Source organism: Eublepharis macularius, chromosome 3, assembly GCF_028583425.1.
Source record: "Eublepharis macularius isolate TG4126 chromosome 3, MPM_Emac_v1.0, whole genome shotgun sequence".
NCBI classification, from domain to species: Eukaryota; Metazoa; Chordata; class Lepidosauria; order Squamata; family Eublepharidae; genus Eublepharis; species Eublepharis macularius.
In genome coordinates, this window is record NC_072792.1 from 177,921,406 (window position 1) to 177,934,998 (window position 13,593).

Sequence of the window (13,593 nt, forward strand, 5' to 3'; positions counted from 1 at the left end):
AGCTGAGCGTCTAACTGCTCCATCTTTTCATTAGTGGCTGAAACAACATTTTTATGTCTTCCTCTCGCCAGCCTCCGAGAAGAGATGACATTATATGCATTTTATGCCAAGAAATACATTGGGAGCTTTTTTTTTTTTAAACACCATCTACTTTATGACATTCTCGGGAATTTCTGTTTCCCCCATACTTATGGTCTAACTGAATTCCTTCACAACTAGAGAGCACGTTTTTCCAAAAAACTAGATGCATTCAGAATAAACCAAAGCAGCCTGTTTTACTTAACAGTATTTTCTCCCACCATCCTTTCCTGAGCCATGAGAAGTTTGGGGCAGCCTCAATAGAATCACGTCTTCCTGTCTTCGTGACACTTTCACTAGTTGAGATTCACTGGGGAGCCAAAATTAATGTAGGCTTTGGAGTCCAAGATGCTCAGGGCACCCCGGTATACATCTGCCAATGATGACTTATTCTTGTGCTCCAAAATGACTTGTTTCAAAAAATCATGCGTGCTATCCTTGTTTCGAAAACCCCGTAACTCTTTATTTCGCATATCCCTCTGCTTTTATCTTGCACACGGCTCAGGTCTGCAGAAGTTCTTCAGAAAAGCTGTCCACGCAGCTGACAGCTACCAGCTCCTGTCCATTTCTTTCTATTCCTGGCATTCAAACTTCCTTAATCACTACCAGTCTCAAGGGGGTCATCAAAACTAAGTCCTGTCTATCCTTTGGCTCTGTGTTCTTCCTTCAGTCCAAGCCCACTGTCAAATCATTGCTAAGGCAGAAAAAAAAATTCTGGTGATCATCAACTCTGACAGTATTCACTGGAAAGAACAATCTCCCTACCCTTCGTGTTTATACATGGACACCTCATTAAGAGTACAGAGATGTACTGTTTTTATACTTTATTACAGCAGCAAGAGTACTTTATGCACAAAAGTGGAACACTACGACATTGCCTACAGTGGAGGAATGGTTGACAAAAGTTTTGGAGTTTGCGTTAATGGCAAAACTTACTGCATTAATTAGAGAAAGGACATTAATTAATTTCTTGACTGAATGGAAACCATTAATAGACCTTTTTGCATGAGATGGATAACAAGGATTTGATGACATCTGGATTTATGGATTAAGAAACAGGAACAATAGAAAAAAGGGGGGTTGTGACTAACTTAGAATAAGTGGGACTCTAGAAATGATACATACTTGTTGCAGAGAAAATTGGAACTCAATTTGTAGTGTAATTTAGGTGGGTTTTTTTGTTTTTTTTTCTTTTCCTCTTAATTTTATAGATATTTGTATTGTTAGTGTGTTATGTTTAGAATTGTGAGTTTTTTCTTGTTCTCTCTGTTTGTTGTTTGTTGTGTTGTGGTGAGTAGTTTATAGTTTAAATAAAGGAAATTTAATACCCCCCAAAAAAGAGATGTACTGATCTCACAGTAAACTTTTAGGAACAGAGACCACACATTTTCTGTGTTACTTCCTGTTTTACATAGTGGACGAAACAACGGGGGGGGGGGGAGAAGAGAAAGAGAGCTGGGGCACAGAAGAGGCAAGGAAGGAGAAAACAAAACGAATGTCCGGAGATGCAGTTCCATCTGCTTAAACCTTGTTTTTGTTTGGAGGTTATTTTGTCCTATCTGCTTAAACTTTGTTTTCATTTGGAAATTGTGAGTTGTCCTCACAGTATGCTAAAGTTAAGACTGCCGCTGAAAATGGCAGCTCTGTTTTTGTTTGCATGTTTATTTTTTCTGTCTTGCACCCATAAATAATAAAAAAATTACAAATTAAAAAATATTAATAATAACATTCAATTTATATACCGCCCTTCAGGACAACTTAGTGCCACATTCAGAGCGGTTTACAAAGTGTGCTATTATTATCCCCACAACAATCACCCTGTGAGGTGGGTGAAGCTGAGAGAGCTCCAAGAAGCTGTGACTGACCCAAAGTCACCCAGCTGGCTTCAACTGGAAGAGCGGGGAGTCAAACCCTGTTTTCCAGATTAGAGTCCCACAGCTCTTAACCACTACACCAAAATGGCAGTTGTGCTTCTAGTCTGTCCCTCTTCCTTTGTCATCAAGATTACAGAATTTGGAAGGTGATACATATGCCAGGGGTTTGTGTGCCTGCTGCCCACAACAGGGAGGTCTGTCACAGGTCAGTCAGGACACTTAGATATTTGGCTGCTCTTTTCTGTAGCAACTGCATATTTACCATACTTGTCATCTTTTTCCTTAACTAGAAATATCTTGTTTTACAAACCGCAATGAGTTTTTTTTTCAAATTAAACATCTATGCATTTATTTACTTCCTTTCTTTCATCCTTCCCTCCATCTCACCCTCCTGTCATTTTGTCCACAAATCTGTCATAGTCCCCCATCCATCGGTGGCACTTCACCAAACCCTGCAGCGGGCTGTCTGTCCAACATCAGTGGCTGGCGGGAGCGCTGTTCATTGCTGAGAATAATTGTTTTGTTTTCCTGCTGCCGTGAATATGCCTGATTCTTGCAAGAACTCACTTGCAACACAGAGAGGTGGTACAGGAACATTTCTGCATGGCCACATTTTAAAACCAACTTCTCTTACCAGCAGTTTGCTATAACGCCTTTTAAATGCTTATTTAAGACCTTGGCTGGCAGGGACAGAACACTAACTCTCAAACATAATTTGGGTCTCATCCGAGCATGGTTTTTTTCTTAGCACTGGCGACATTGCATTGGTGCAAACTCGTGTCATTTTTGTATGCATGGCTATTGTAGTAGCAGTTCGCGGTTATTGTCAATAAGCCTAAGCAGATAATGAATGGCGGTATAACATGAAAGAGGGAGGAGTGTGTGGCTCTGTGGCAGAGCATCTGCTCGGTATGCGAGTGGTCCCAAGTTTTATCCCTGGCATCTCCAGTTAAAAGGAACAGGTGGTATATTTATTTATTTATTTAGGTTTATATCCCGCCCTCCCTGCGAATGGGCTCAGGGCAGCTAACATCAACAAACATCAATAAATACAGTCTTAAAAATACAGAAAACTATAAAAGTTATCACCAATCACGGTGATTCATTTCCAGGCGTCGTTAAAATACGTAAGCCACTCTGAGCTCAAATTCTATAGGGTCAGCGGTGGAATGGCACCCAGAGTGGGACAGAAAATGTGGCATGGTGGTCAGGAAAAAAGATGGAAGAGGGGACGGACGCCGGTCCTCAACCAGAAGCCTAGCGGAACATCACCATCATACAGGCCCTGCGGAACTGCAACAGATCCCACAGGGCCTGAATCTCCAACGAGAGTATGTTCCACCAGAGCTGAAAAGGCCCTGGCCTTGGTCGAGGACAGACAAACGTCCCTCGGGCTGGGGACCACCAGTAATTGCTTATATGCAGTGTAAAACCCTGTGGGGGACATAATGGGAGAGACGGTCCTATAGTTAATGTGAAAGACCTCTGTATGAGATCCTGGAGAGCCATGGAGAGGGGCTGTGGCTCAGTGGAAGAGCATCTACTTAGCATGTAGAAGGCCCCCGGTTCAATTCCTGGCATCTCCAGTTAAAAGTACCAGGTAGCAGGTGATGTGAAAAACTTCCACTTGCGATCCAGGAGAGTGACTGTGGTTCAGTGGAAGAGCATCTCCTTGGCGTACAGAAGGTCCCAGGTTCAATCCCCAATCTGGTTAAAGGACCAGGCAGCAGGTGATGTGAAAGACCTCTGCCTGAGACCCTGGAGAGCTGCTGCCAGTTTGAGCAGACAATACTGATCTTGCTGGACCAAGAGTCTGATTCAGTATAAGGCAGCTTCGTATGTTCTTCATATGGTCTGTAAACTTGCAAGGGTGTGTTGCTCCCAAATGCACGTTGTACATACAGTTCAAAAGTACACAAGGTGCAATTAACTTGTGGAATTCACTGGTGCAAAATGTGGCAATGGCCCCAAGCTAAAAGTGCTTTCGAAGGAGATTGGGCAAGTTCATAGGAAAGGTTTATCAGTGGTCAGCAGAACCTGCCTGTTCAGAGCCCATGTACCTCCGAATGCCTCTTGTGCGGAGAAAGAATTGGGGAAGCCCCATTCCAGCCCTGTTGGTGGGTTTCCTATAAGCGTCCGATTGCTAGATGCTGGACAGAATGTTGGAGTGGAGAAATCCTTAACTTCGTTCTTACCCATTGCACATGATTTAGTATTCCAGTAATTGATACACAGGGATCATTTTGAGGGGGAATGCTCAGGAACGCAGTTCCAGTAGTTCCCCAAAGAGGTCACATGTCAGGTGGCCCCGCCCACCTGACTTGGCCATTTTGGGCCCGTTTCAGCCTGGATTGAGGCCAAAACGGCCCGGATCGGGCCTCTAACGGGTGATGGATCTCTCTCCCACTCAGCAGCAGCCCAATCCTGACCATTTTGGGCCCTTTTCCAGCCATTTTCAGCCCCTTTTTGCCATTTTGGGCCCAATTTCAGTCCTGAACGGCCAGGCTTGGGTCCAAAACAGCCAGGATAGGTGATGTCAGGGGGCATGGCATATGCAAATCAGTTATGCTAATGACACATTTCCAGTAATATCAAGGGGCATGGCGTATGCTAATGAGTTATGCTAATGAGTTCCACCAGCTCTTTTTCTACAAAATGACCCTAGTTGATACATATCTTTCTGCAAAAGGAAGAACCATTCTTGGTCCAGTGACTTGGTAGAGCACTAATTCCCTGGTTTCCCCCCCTAGAGGTATGTGTGTTCATGCATGCGTGTGTACGTGTGTGTATGTGTGTGTTTAAATAAAGAGGAGGAATATTAAAAGGGCCCAGTTGTAGTTTCAGTCCAGTTACTGAGCAAGAATTCTAACTCAGGGCTTCAGAGAGTCCTATATCTGGATAACTGGAATCCAGGACTCTTCAACCTAGTCCAACGTTTTGCCCTGGGACGCCAATAAAGGATTATGTTGTGGTCTTTGAATTAATTGTTGCAAAGCACTTTGTGTATTAAACATGGCAGAGAATTTTTATAATAACAAAAATACAGGAGTTTGCAACTCCTGTACATGAGAAAGGACAGCGGTTGGGTGGTCCCTTGGGCTTATTGCTTTCTGTAGCTTCAGCTTCAAAACCACTAAGATACAGTAATGTTAAGACTGGCAGAACAATACATGCTGTGGAATATAGGATTTTTTTTCCCTCTTGACTTTTTATAAGGCAATGATCTCTTCCTTCGTTTGGCATAGAACTGCCTGTTTCACCCAGGGGAATATATAAATATTAACTTAATCTCCTGGTGAATTATGCATTACTTGGTAATATGACAGTCTCAAATTACTATATGCCAAAATTACCATCTACATTCTTGCAATTTAGAAGTAAACTTATCTTCCCCAAATATTAAGGAAACCCCAGAGGTCAATTTTTTAAAAAAAAAATTCAGGGCTCTGAGAAGGACTAATTAAAAATAGCAACTACAGAGTTGTTTTCAATTAAAAGAGTTCTTTCCAAGCTTGCTTCAAAGCAGATTCCAAAATAACTTCAAAAAAAAATGCAAGCAAACTCATAATACAGGAATATATTAATCAATCAGTGGATTGCTGAGCTCTTAGCTTCAAGAAATTTGGTTTTACTAAAGAACCATATTGACAAGGAGAGGACTGATTGAAATGGATTTCCTCCTATTAACAGGAGAGATAATTTTATGTACATATATCGAGAGTCCTTCCTGAGCCAAGCCGAGAGAAAAGGCTCCCTTCGCAGTACCACTTAAATAGTTTGCAGTGTAATTGCATTTAGACCAAGGTCTTCTGAAGGAAATGGCTGACTAAATTAGCGTTAACCGGGGTCCTGTGGGGCTCGGTGCATTGTGGGTAGCCAGTCTTGCCTCCAGAAAGGACAAGTTGACCCGTGAGAGGCCAGATGCTTACAAGGCACAGTGTTAATTGATTTTCCCAAATGGGGCAAATTTTATCACTTGGGGAAATGAAATTAAAAAAAAAAATCTCATCAGGCAAAGTGTGGTATTTAACCTCTTCATCATTTTTTTTCCCTCTTCATCGCTCTCAGCTGCATTTAAGGCCAGTATAGATAAAAAAATTTTGTACTGCCCCAGTCTCTTTGTAGCCCCCCATTTTGTCAATGTGACTGGATTATCACTTTGGAATCCTCTTGCCAGACCCACAAAATTATTGGGTCTTTTTTCCTTGTAGGGAGCCGTAAAGGGAGACTCCAACCTTCTCCTGCACCACGTCTTTTTTTTTTCTTACAATAATGCCATAAGCGACATCTCTAAAAAATGCCTCAGATTGTCCCATGGCAGCCATTTTACTCAAGGATGTCTCCTTCACACCTTGTCCTTATGCTCTTTGTAGTTCACCGTAGCCAAACAGAGAAGGAAGGAACCCTTCTTCCCAAACTCTGATAGTGTAACTTTGGGTGATTCTGCAGCCCAGAGAAAAACACCCACGTATCTAGGGCAAAGTCAGCCAAAGTGAGAGAAAATTGCCCCCTTCCGGGCATTCAGCTTCCTTCCAATCACAGATTTGCTTCGGAGAACCAGTAAGGCGTAGGGGTTAGAGTGTCAGCCTAGTTCCTGGAAAGACTGCCCCCCAGTTCTCCATTCAGCTATGAAGTTCACTGGGTGAATGTGGGTCAATCACGCTCTCTCAGCTTAACCTACCTCACATGGCTTTTGTAAGAACAACACAGAGAAGAGGAGAATGGAGTGTGCAGTCCCAAGCTCCTTAGAGGAAGGGAGGCTAAAAATAAGCTAGATGGATTTGCCATCTGGCCATGCTAGGCACTGCTCTCAAATACCGAACACCGAAGTCAAGGTTCGGTTCCTATACACTGGAATAAGGTCTTGGACCTCATACGAAGGCCCCGCATTCTTGCTTACATACAAAGATCCTCATACAGCTGGCAGTGCCACCCAGTTTCAGTATGCCTAAGAGTCAAATGCTAAAGCTTTTCCTAGACTGCACCACTTCAGAGTTAGTGTGTTAAATAGTTGGTCTGGGATCTGGGAGACTGGAATTTGAATTCCCCACTGTGCAAAGAAAAGCTCGCTGGTTGAGTCTCTCGTTCTAGCCTAACTCGCAGGGTTGTTGTAGGGGTAATGTGGGGAAGGAAGAACCATTTGTGCCATACCTCTCCACTCCCTTCCTCCTTTCCTGAAAATTCTGCCTTGCTCGTTAAAGAATCCTAGCGGCAAATTAGACGAGAACTGGCCAGCAATGCACCAAGTAGCAGTGAGAACCTAGCCTTGGTGGTAAGACCCAGCCAACAGCTGCCATGTTCTTACAGTTGCTATGCCTCAAATCAGAAGACAGACTCTCAGTGGTTGATCTGAAGAAGTGAGCTGTGACTCCCAAAAGTTCATACCCTACCGCAAATGTTGTTAGTCTTACAGGTGCTACTGGATTCTTGCTCTTTTCAACTGTTGGCAGAATCTCCATTTCTTCCAGAAGTTTCAAACTCTTCTTTTTCACTTCTGTACAGCCACCCTTGTGTGATCCGTGGACAGGTGATGACGTCCGACGGGACCCCGCTTGTCGGTGTGAACATCAGTTTCTCCAACAACCCCCTTTATGGCTACACCATCAGCAGACAAGACGGCAGGTATGGTGGCCCTCTCCAGTCTCTGGCCATACAGAGTATGTGACGGCATCAAAGTCTGCTGCCGCCTCGCTGGGCAATGTGTATTCTTTACCCACCCACGAAGCACAATTTTTAACTCTTTCTCACTAGTTTCAGCAACTACTGGGCTAGTAGACCTGCTACAGGGTAGTTGTGTCTGTGTGGCAAGTCATTCCTCCCTCCCCGTCCATCCCGGCCATATTGGCAAATGCTGTTGACTTAGATCCAAGGCATGGAAATGTACAACTTTACAGCAGAATTTGAGTGCAGTGGCAGCCTAAGAGACCAACAAGATTTCCAGGCGATAAACTTTTCAGAGTGAAAGCTCTCTTATTCCTGAAAATCTGATACGCTGAAAATCTCCAGGGATCTGAATAAGGGAGCTTTGAATCTCAAAAGTTTATACTCTGAAAATCTTGTTGGTCTCTGAGGTGCCACTGGACTCAAATGCTGCTGTTCTACTGCAGATTAATACAGTTACCCACCTAAAACAACATTTTTGTTACCTGGTTATTTTAAAATGTGTATTCTTCTGTTCAAAAGATGCCCCAGAGAGCGTACAATATATATACACAAGCACATTATACACACACATACAGTTTGGGTTAAGAGCGGAAGGACTTTAATCTTGAGAACCAGGTTTGATTCCGCACTCCTCCGCTCGAAGCCAGCTGGGTGACCCTGAGTCAGTGGCAGCTCTCCCAGAACTCTCTCAGCCCTACCCACCTCACAGGGTGATTGTTGTGGGGATAATAATAACATACTTTCTAAACCACTCTGAGTGGGCATTAAGTTGTTCTGAAGGGCCGTATATAAATCGAATGTTGTTGTTATTTAAATGTTTGGTTTTTATAATCATATATATAATCATACATATAAAATAGCTTATACATCATATAATCATACAAATAAAATAGCTCAGTCTAACATCAGCCAATTAGTACACCATTCGCAAAAAATTAACAAGCGATAAATTAGGAGAAGGCGAGCCCATTAATTCTTCTCTCTCCCCTCCTCCTAAACCTTGATTAAATAATTAGCCTTACAGGGCTATCCTAAGAACATTTCCTTGGGAGTAAACCCACTGAGTAGATGGTTGTTGTGGGTTTTCCGGGCTGTATTGTCGTGGTCTTGGCATTGTAGTTCCTGACATTTCGCCAGCAGCTGTGGCTGGCATCTTCAGAGGTGTAGCACCAAAAGACAGAGATCTCTCAGTGTCACAGTGTGGAAAAGATGTTGGCAGGTCATTTATATCTACTCAGGAGGGGTGGGGTTGAGCTGAGTCATCCTGTAAGAGTTTCCCAGGGTGTGGAATGCTAATGGCGGGAGGCTTCACTGTATCCTGAGGAGGTTCTTTTGCATATGGATTGGTGCTTGATGTGCTAATCTTCTCTGCAGGGCTATTGTCGGGTATAGAGTGTTTTGTTAGCCTGGTGTTTCCAGTTCTGAAAGCCTTCGACAATACACCACTGAGTAGACTTCAGTAGGGTTCTGAGTATACCTTCTTAGGATTGCACTGTTAATGAACGGGAAGAAAAGGAGGGAGCTGGCGATCCATATCGGGTTCCTGAATCAGAGCACCACCACGAAGACAGTTGTATCTCTGATCACTGCCCACCTCATGTCTGCTGGAGGGAGCTAAGCATGGAGATGGGCCTCCACCGATGACCAATACATAAGAGAAGATTTATGTGGTATGCATGGCCTTGAATCGGTGGTAGAGCATCTGCCAGGCATGCAGAAGGTCCAAAGTTCAATCCCCAGCCTCGCCAGCTAAAACGTTCACATGGTAGGTGATGTGAAAGACCTCCACCTGAGACCCTGGAGAGCCATTGCCAGTCTGAGAAGACTATAATGGCCTTCATAGTCCAAGGTTCAACGTAAGGCAGTTTCATGTTTATATGGGGGAAGACATCTCTTTCAGTCCATCAAGCGCCTTATGAAATGAAGAATATAGGGTGCGATCGATAATACATGGGCCCCAACGTATGCATTGATTTGTTCTAACAATAAGGCTGTGGGGTGTATAGCTTGGCTATGGGCGGGGGGTGGGGAGTGGGAAGGAATCTGCATCCTGTTGTCCCAGTACAATGTCTAGATCAGTTCACACATGTGAAGGAGTAATTCTAATGCACGTTGGGGTTATGCTTACAGTGTCAGCGAATAGGATTTATTTTTCAGAGATGCTCAGTTGTTTAGCTGGTTCATTGTTTCCAGTTTCAAGGCAACAAAGCTGACCTGCAAGGCAACTGGCACTGTGGAACATTTGACAAAGAGTTTGCATTTGAACCCTTTGCGTATGTTCTCATACTACTTTCCCGGGGCTTTTCCTTCCACCACCACCCCCAGTCTACCTTTGCCTCATCCCCTCCTTGCCTGGTGTTGTCTTTTAATTACATGAAATATTTACATTTCACGGTGAGCGACTTGTAGATGCGAGGCGCTTTCCTCTTTCCCTTGCAGCTGCCTGCAGTGATGTTCGTTAACAAGAAAGGCAGGTGACGGGGAATAATTTGAGTGTGTGCGTTCTCACAATGCTTTGAAACGGCTGGGTTTCCCTCCCCGCTTTCCTAAACCATTTGCTAACTTCCAAATCCGGTTGTCTCTCCATTAGGGAAATATCTGAGGGTTTCAGCGGTTAAGAAATCTTCAGTTAATTTTGTCTTCAGCCTAGTAAGTGTCTCTCTCCTCACATATTACTCTGGAAGAGCAGAGCTCCTTGCCTAAGAGCCTGAAATAAAATTGACGGAGGCTTTCCTAGCCACTGAAACACATCGATCAGTTTCATTTCTAGTACTCTCGGTTTGTATTCTTGCAATGCAGTCCTACGCTAAGTTACCCCTGTAAACCTGGAGAAGTTTGCAGTATGCCTGGTTATTTTAAGTGTCATTATTTGCCTTCCCCCCCCCCCAACTATAGACTCTTCTGCATTTCGCCCATGAGGTTGTAACTATGTTGGGTTGAGAAAGATACACAGAAAAAGATGAATTTGTGGGTGAGTTGGTTTATACTGGTGGCAGCAGGGAGTGGCAGCCATGTGTGAGAACAAAAAAGGGAGGAGGGAAAATGTGTGTAAGCTGCTCTGAGTTCTAATAAAAATGGGATAAAAAGGAAAGAGAAAAGGGAGAGTGGGAAGGAAAGGGGGTTGGGAAGGGAGGAAGGAAGGAAGGAAGAGGGAATCTGCTTATTTAATCCTTGAGACTGTGCTGTGCATGAAAGCATTGGAAACATCAGTGCAACACCAGCAAAGTAAATAAATTAGGAGTCCAGTGGCACTACACCATTTATTCTAGCATAAAATGTTTGCGTTTTATAAAAACTCGTGCTAGAATAAATTGTATCTTTCAGGTGCCACTGACTTCTGTTTTATTTGGCTGCTATAGACTGACATGCTACCTGTCTGAAATTAGCAGCAAAAAAAGCTGTTCTATAAACAGGATCGTTGATGGCATGCTGTCTACTTAGTTAGGAAATTTTCTGTGCCAAAGACTTGCTTGAGGTGTTTGCAAAGTAAAAACAAACAAAAATTAAAACAACAGTAAGCACATTGGTTGTTGGGGGTTTTCCGGGCTGTATTGCCGTGGTCTTGGCATTGTAGTTCCAGGAACTACAATGCCAAGACCACGGCAATACAGCCCGGAAAACCCCCAACAACCATCGTTCTCCGGCCGTGAAAGCCTTCGACAGTAAGCACATTATTAATAACAAAAAGAAGAAAACAGTATTCAGCGGCCTAAAATCGTAACCATAAATCATAAAATCATCATAATAAAAATTTCAATCATAAGATCATAAACCATAAAATCATAATCGTAAATAATAAAAATAAAATCATGAAACACTCCGCAAGCTAGAAGCAGACCATAATAAACAGCTAAACCCTTCGTTAAAAGACTAGGTAAAAATGTAAATCTAAGGGACAGTAAAAGAGGCCTCAGGTGAGTCTCCACGTTAGCACAGGAGAAGGCAGAATCCCTTGGTGGGATGCTAAGACCTTCATCCTCAGATCTGGTAGACTGCTGACTTTGTATACTGGTTCAAAGAATCACTGTAAAACTTGCTTCTTTTAACAGCAACAAAACCCTTGCCCGGACTGATCACCTTGATAGGCCCGAAGACCTTGTACCGTGCGTACGACAGAACAATTTTCACAAAGCAGCCCTCGCATCAGCGGGTTCGCTTTGATGCCTTCTGACACGGAGAGAGTTTTGCCAGTATTAATTTTGATTCTGCTGGAGGGGATGCTTTCTCTTTTTTCCCTTTTTTCGTTTTCCTCCTTGCCCAAGCAAGGTAACTTCAAGACGAAGGCAGCCGCATCTCCCCCAACACAATGTCGCCTCTTATGCTTTCACAGCTGCTGAGCTTGCCTGACATGAGATCGATGCCTTCCTTTTTGTGTCAAGTTTCACGGTTGGTCTGAGAGGAAGCTCCCCCCGCCTCCCCAGGTCTGCCGGGCTCCCCAAAGCTCATTAGAGTCTACTGTTCCTAGCAACTTTGCTCGCCACCGAGCAAAGCTGGGGTGTTTCCATAAATAGACTGCCTTTTATTTTCCAGCGGTTTGTTCAATGTAATTTGGGGATGGGAGGGGCTATTTCAAAGGGAAAAAATGCCCCATCTCATCCTATATCTTCCCTCAGCAGTCTCAGTCCCAGACTGGTTTCAAGGCTTTACCAAATAGTAAGTAAAGTAAATTTATTGTGGTTGTTGTGGGTTTTCCGGGCTGTATTGCCGTGGTCTTGGCATTTCGCCAGCAGCTGTGGCTGGCATCTTCAGAGGTGTAGCACCAAAAGACAGAGATCTCTCAGTGTCACAGTCTGAGAGTCTCTGAAGATGCCAGCCACAGCTGCTGGCGAAACGTCAGGAACTACAATGCCAAGACCACGGCAATACAGCCCGGAAAACCCACAACAACCATCGTTCTCCGGCCGTGAAAGCCTTTGACAATAAATATATTGTGTTTCGTTTCGTTTTGTTTCATTTTATTTATTCGGTGTTTAACCCAGCCTCCCCACAAGTGGGCTCAGGATGGGGTACAACAGTCATAGAATACAATTGCATAGCAAATTCTACAATAAAATTCAGCAATTAAAATTATATATATACAAAAACCTGATATAGTTAGCTACACATTCCTGCCCACAGCATACAAAGAGGAGGTAGCCATAGGCCATTACAAATCACAAATAACAGAGAGTATAAACAGAAACGTGAATGATTAAACGTAATATAACAGCGTCAGAACAATATAGAATGAAACTGATAAAACCGATGAACAGTATTCAGTTAATTTCAGATAAAGCGATAAAAAGTGAAATGGGTAAAACAGTGAAAACCCTACAAGTATTAATTGGGTCCCTTAAGAACCACATTAGCCCGTATTTTTTTTGCAGCCAGGGCAAATAAGGCCATTTTATGGGAAATACTGCCGTCAGAATCGGCTAGTAAGGCTACAAGCTTTACCAAGTACTAACTGACTGTTGAAAAATTCCGTCATGAGGGCCTAAATACTATTCAGTTTTCTGGCAAGCAAGAAGTACGTTGGCAATGGGGGTGGGGAGCCAGGGAGCTGCACAGTCCTGGAAATTTGAGGTCCCTACTTGAACTGCAGAATAAATGCTTCCATTTAAAAATTAAGATGTTCTGCTTTCCCTACACAGACAGAAATAAATCTCATCTGTCTGGAGCACTTTCAATTTAGCAATGACGAACACCCCCCCCCTCCCTGGGGCCTTGTCTCTGAGACTCCTTATTTTATTTCTGGTTGTGTCAACAGTCAGTCGGTCATTTATTTTTGTGCAGAGGTATATTTAATTCACCTGTTCCTAGAGTACTGTCTCTTGGTCACAATGGGACGTGACCATTGACATTTCACTAGTGAATACTAATGAAAGCTTCTGGTTATTTTTCATAACTCAAAATAAGTCACCACATTCTGAGAGTCTCTCTGCAAAAGATGCCTCGGTGCGTGTTCGTCAAGTGTAGGGAGACACCATGTTCTCCG

General features: G+C 43.4%; 1 protein-coding gene and 1 non-coding gene across 10 annotated transcripts in view; both read left to right on the top strand.

Annotated features, from left to right (window-relative positions):
• The window catches only part of TENM4 (teneurin transmembrane protein 4), a 472,503-nt gene that overhangs the window by 385,680 nt on the left and 73,230 nt on the right, over positions 1 to 13,593 (top strand). For all 9 annotated transcript variants that reach the window (XM_054974009.1, XM_054974008.1, XM_054974006.1 and 6 more), the window contains one exon: positions 7,455 to 7,574. In XM_054974009.1, the coding sequence (XP_054829984.1) occupies positions 7,455 to 7,574 (120 nt within the window). The remainder of the gene's footprint in view (positions 1 to 7,454; positions 7,575 to 13,593) is intronic.
• Positions 3,467 to 3,538, top strand: TRNAA-AGC (transfer RNA alanine (anticodon AGC)). Its single transcript has one exon. It is a non-coding gene; the product is annotated as a tRNA-Ala (tRNA).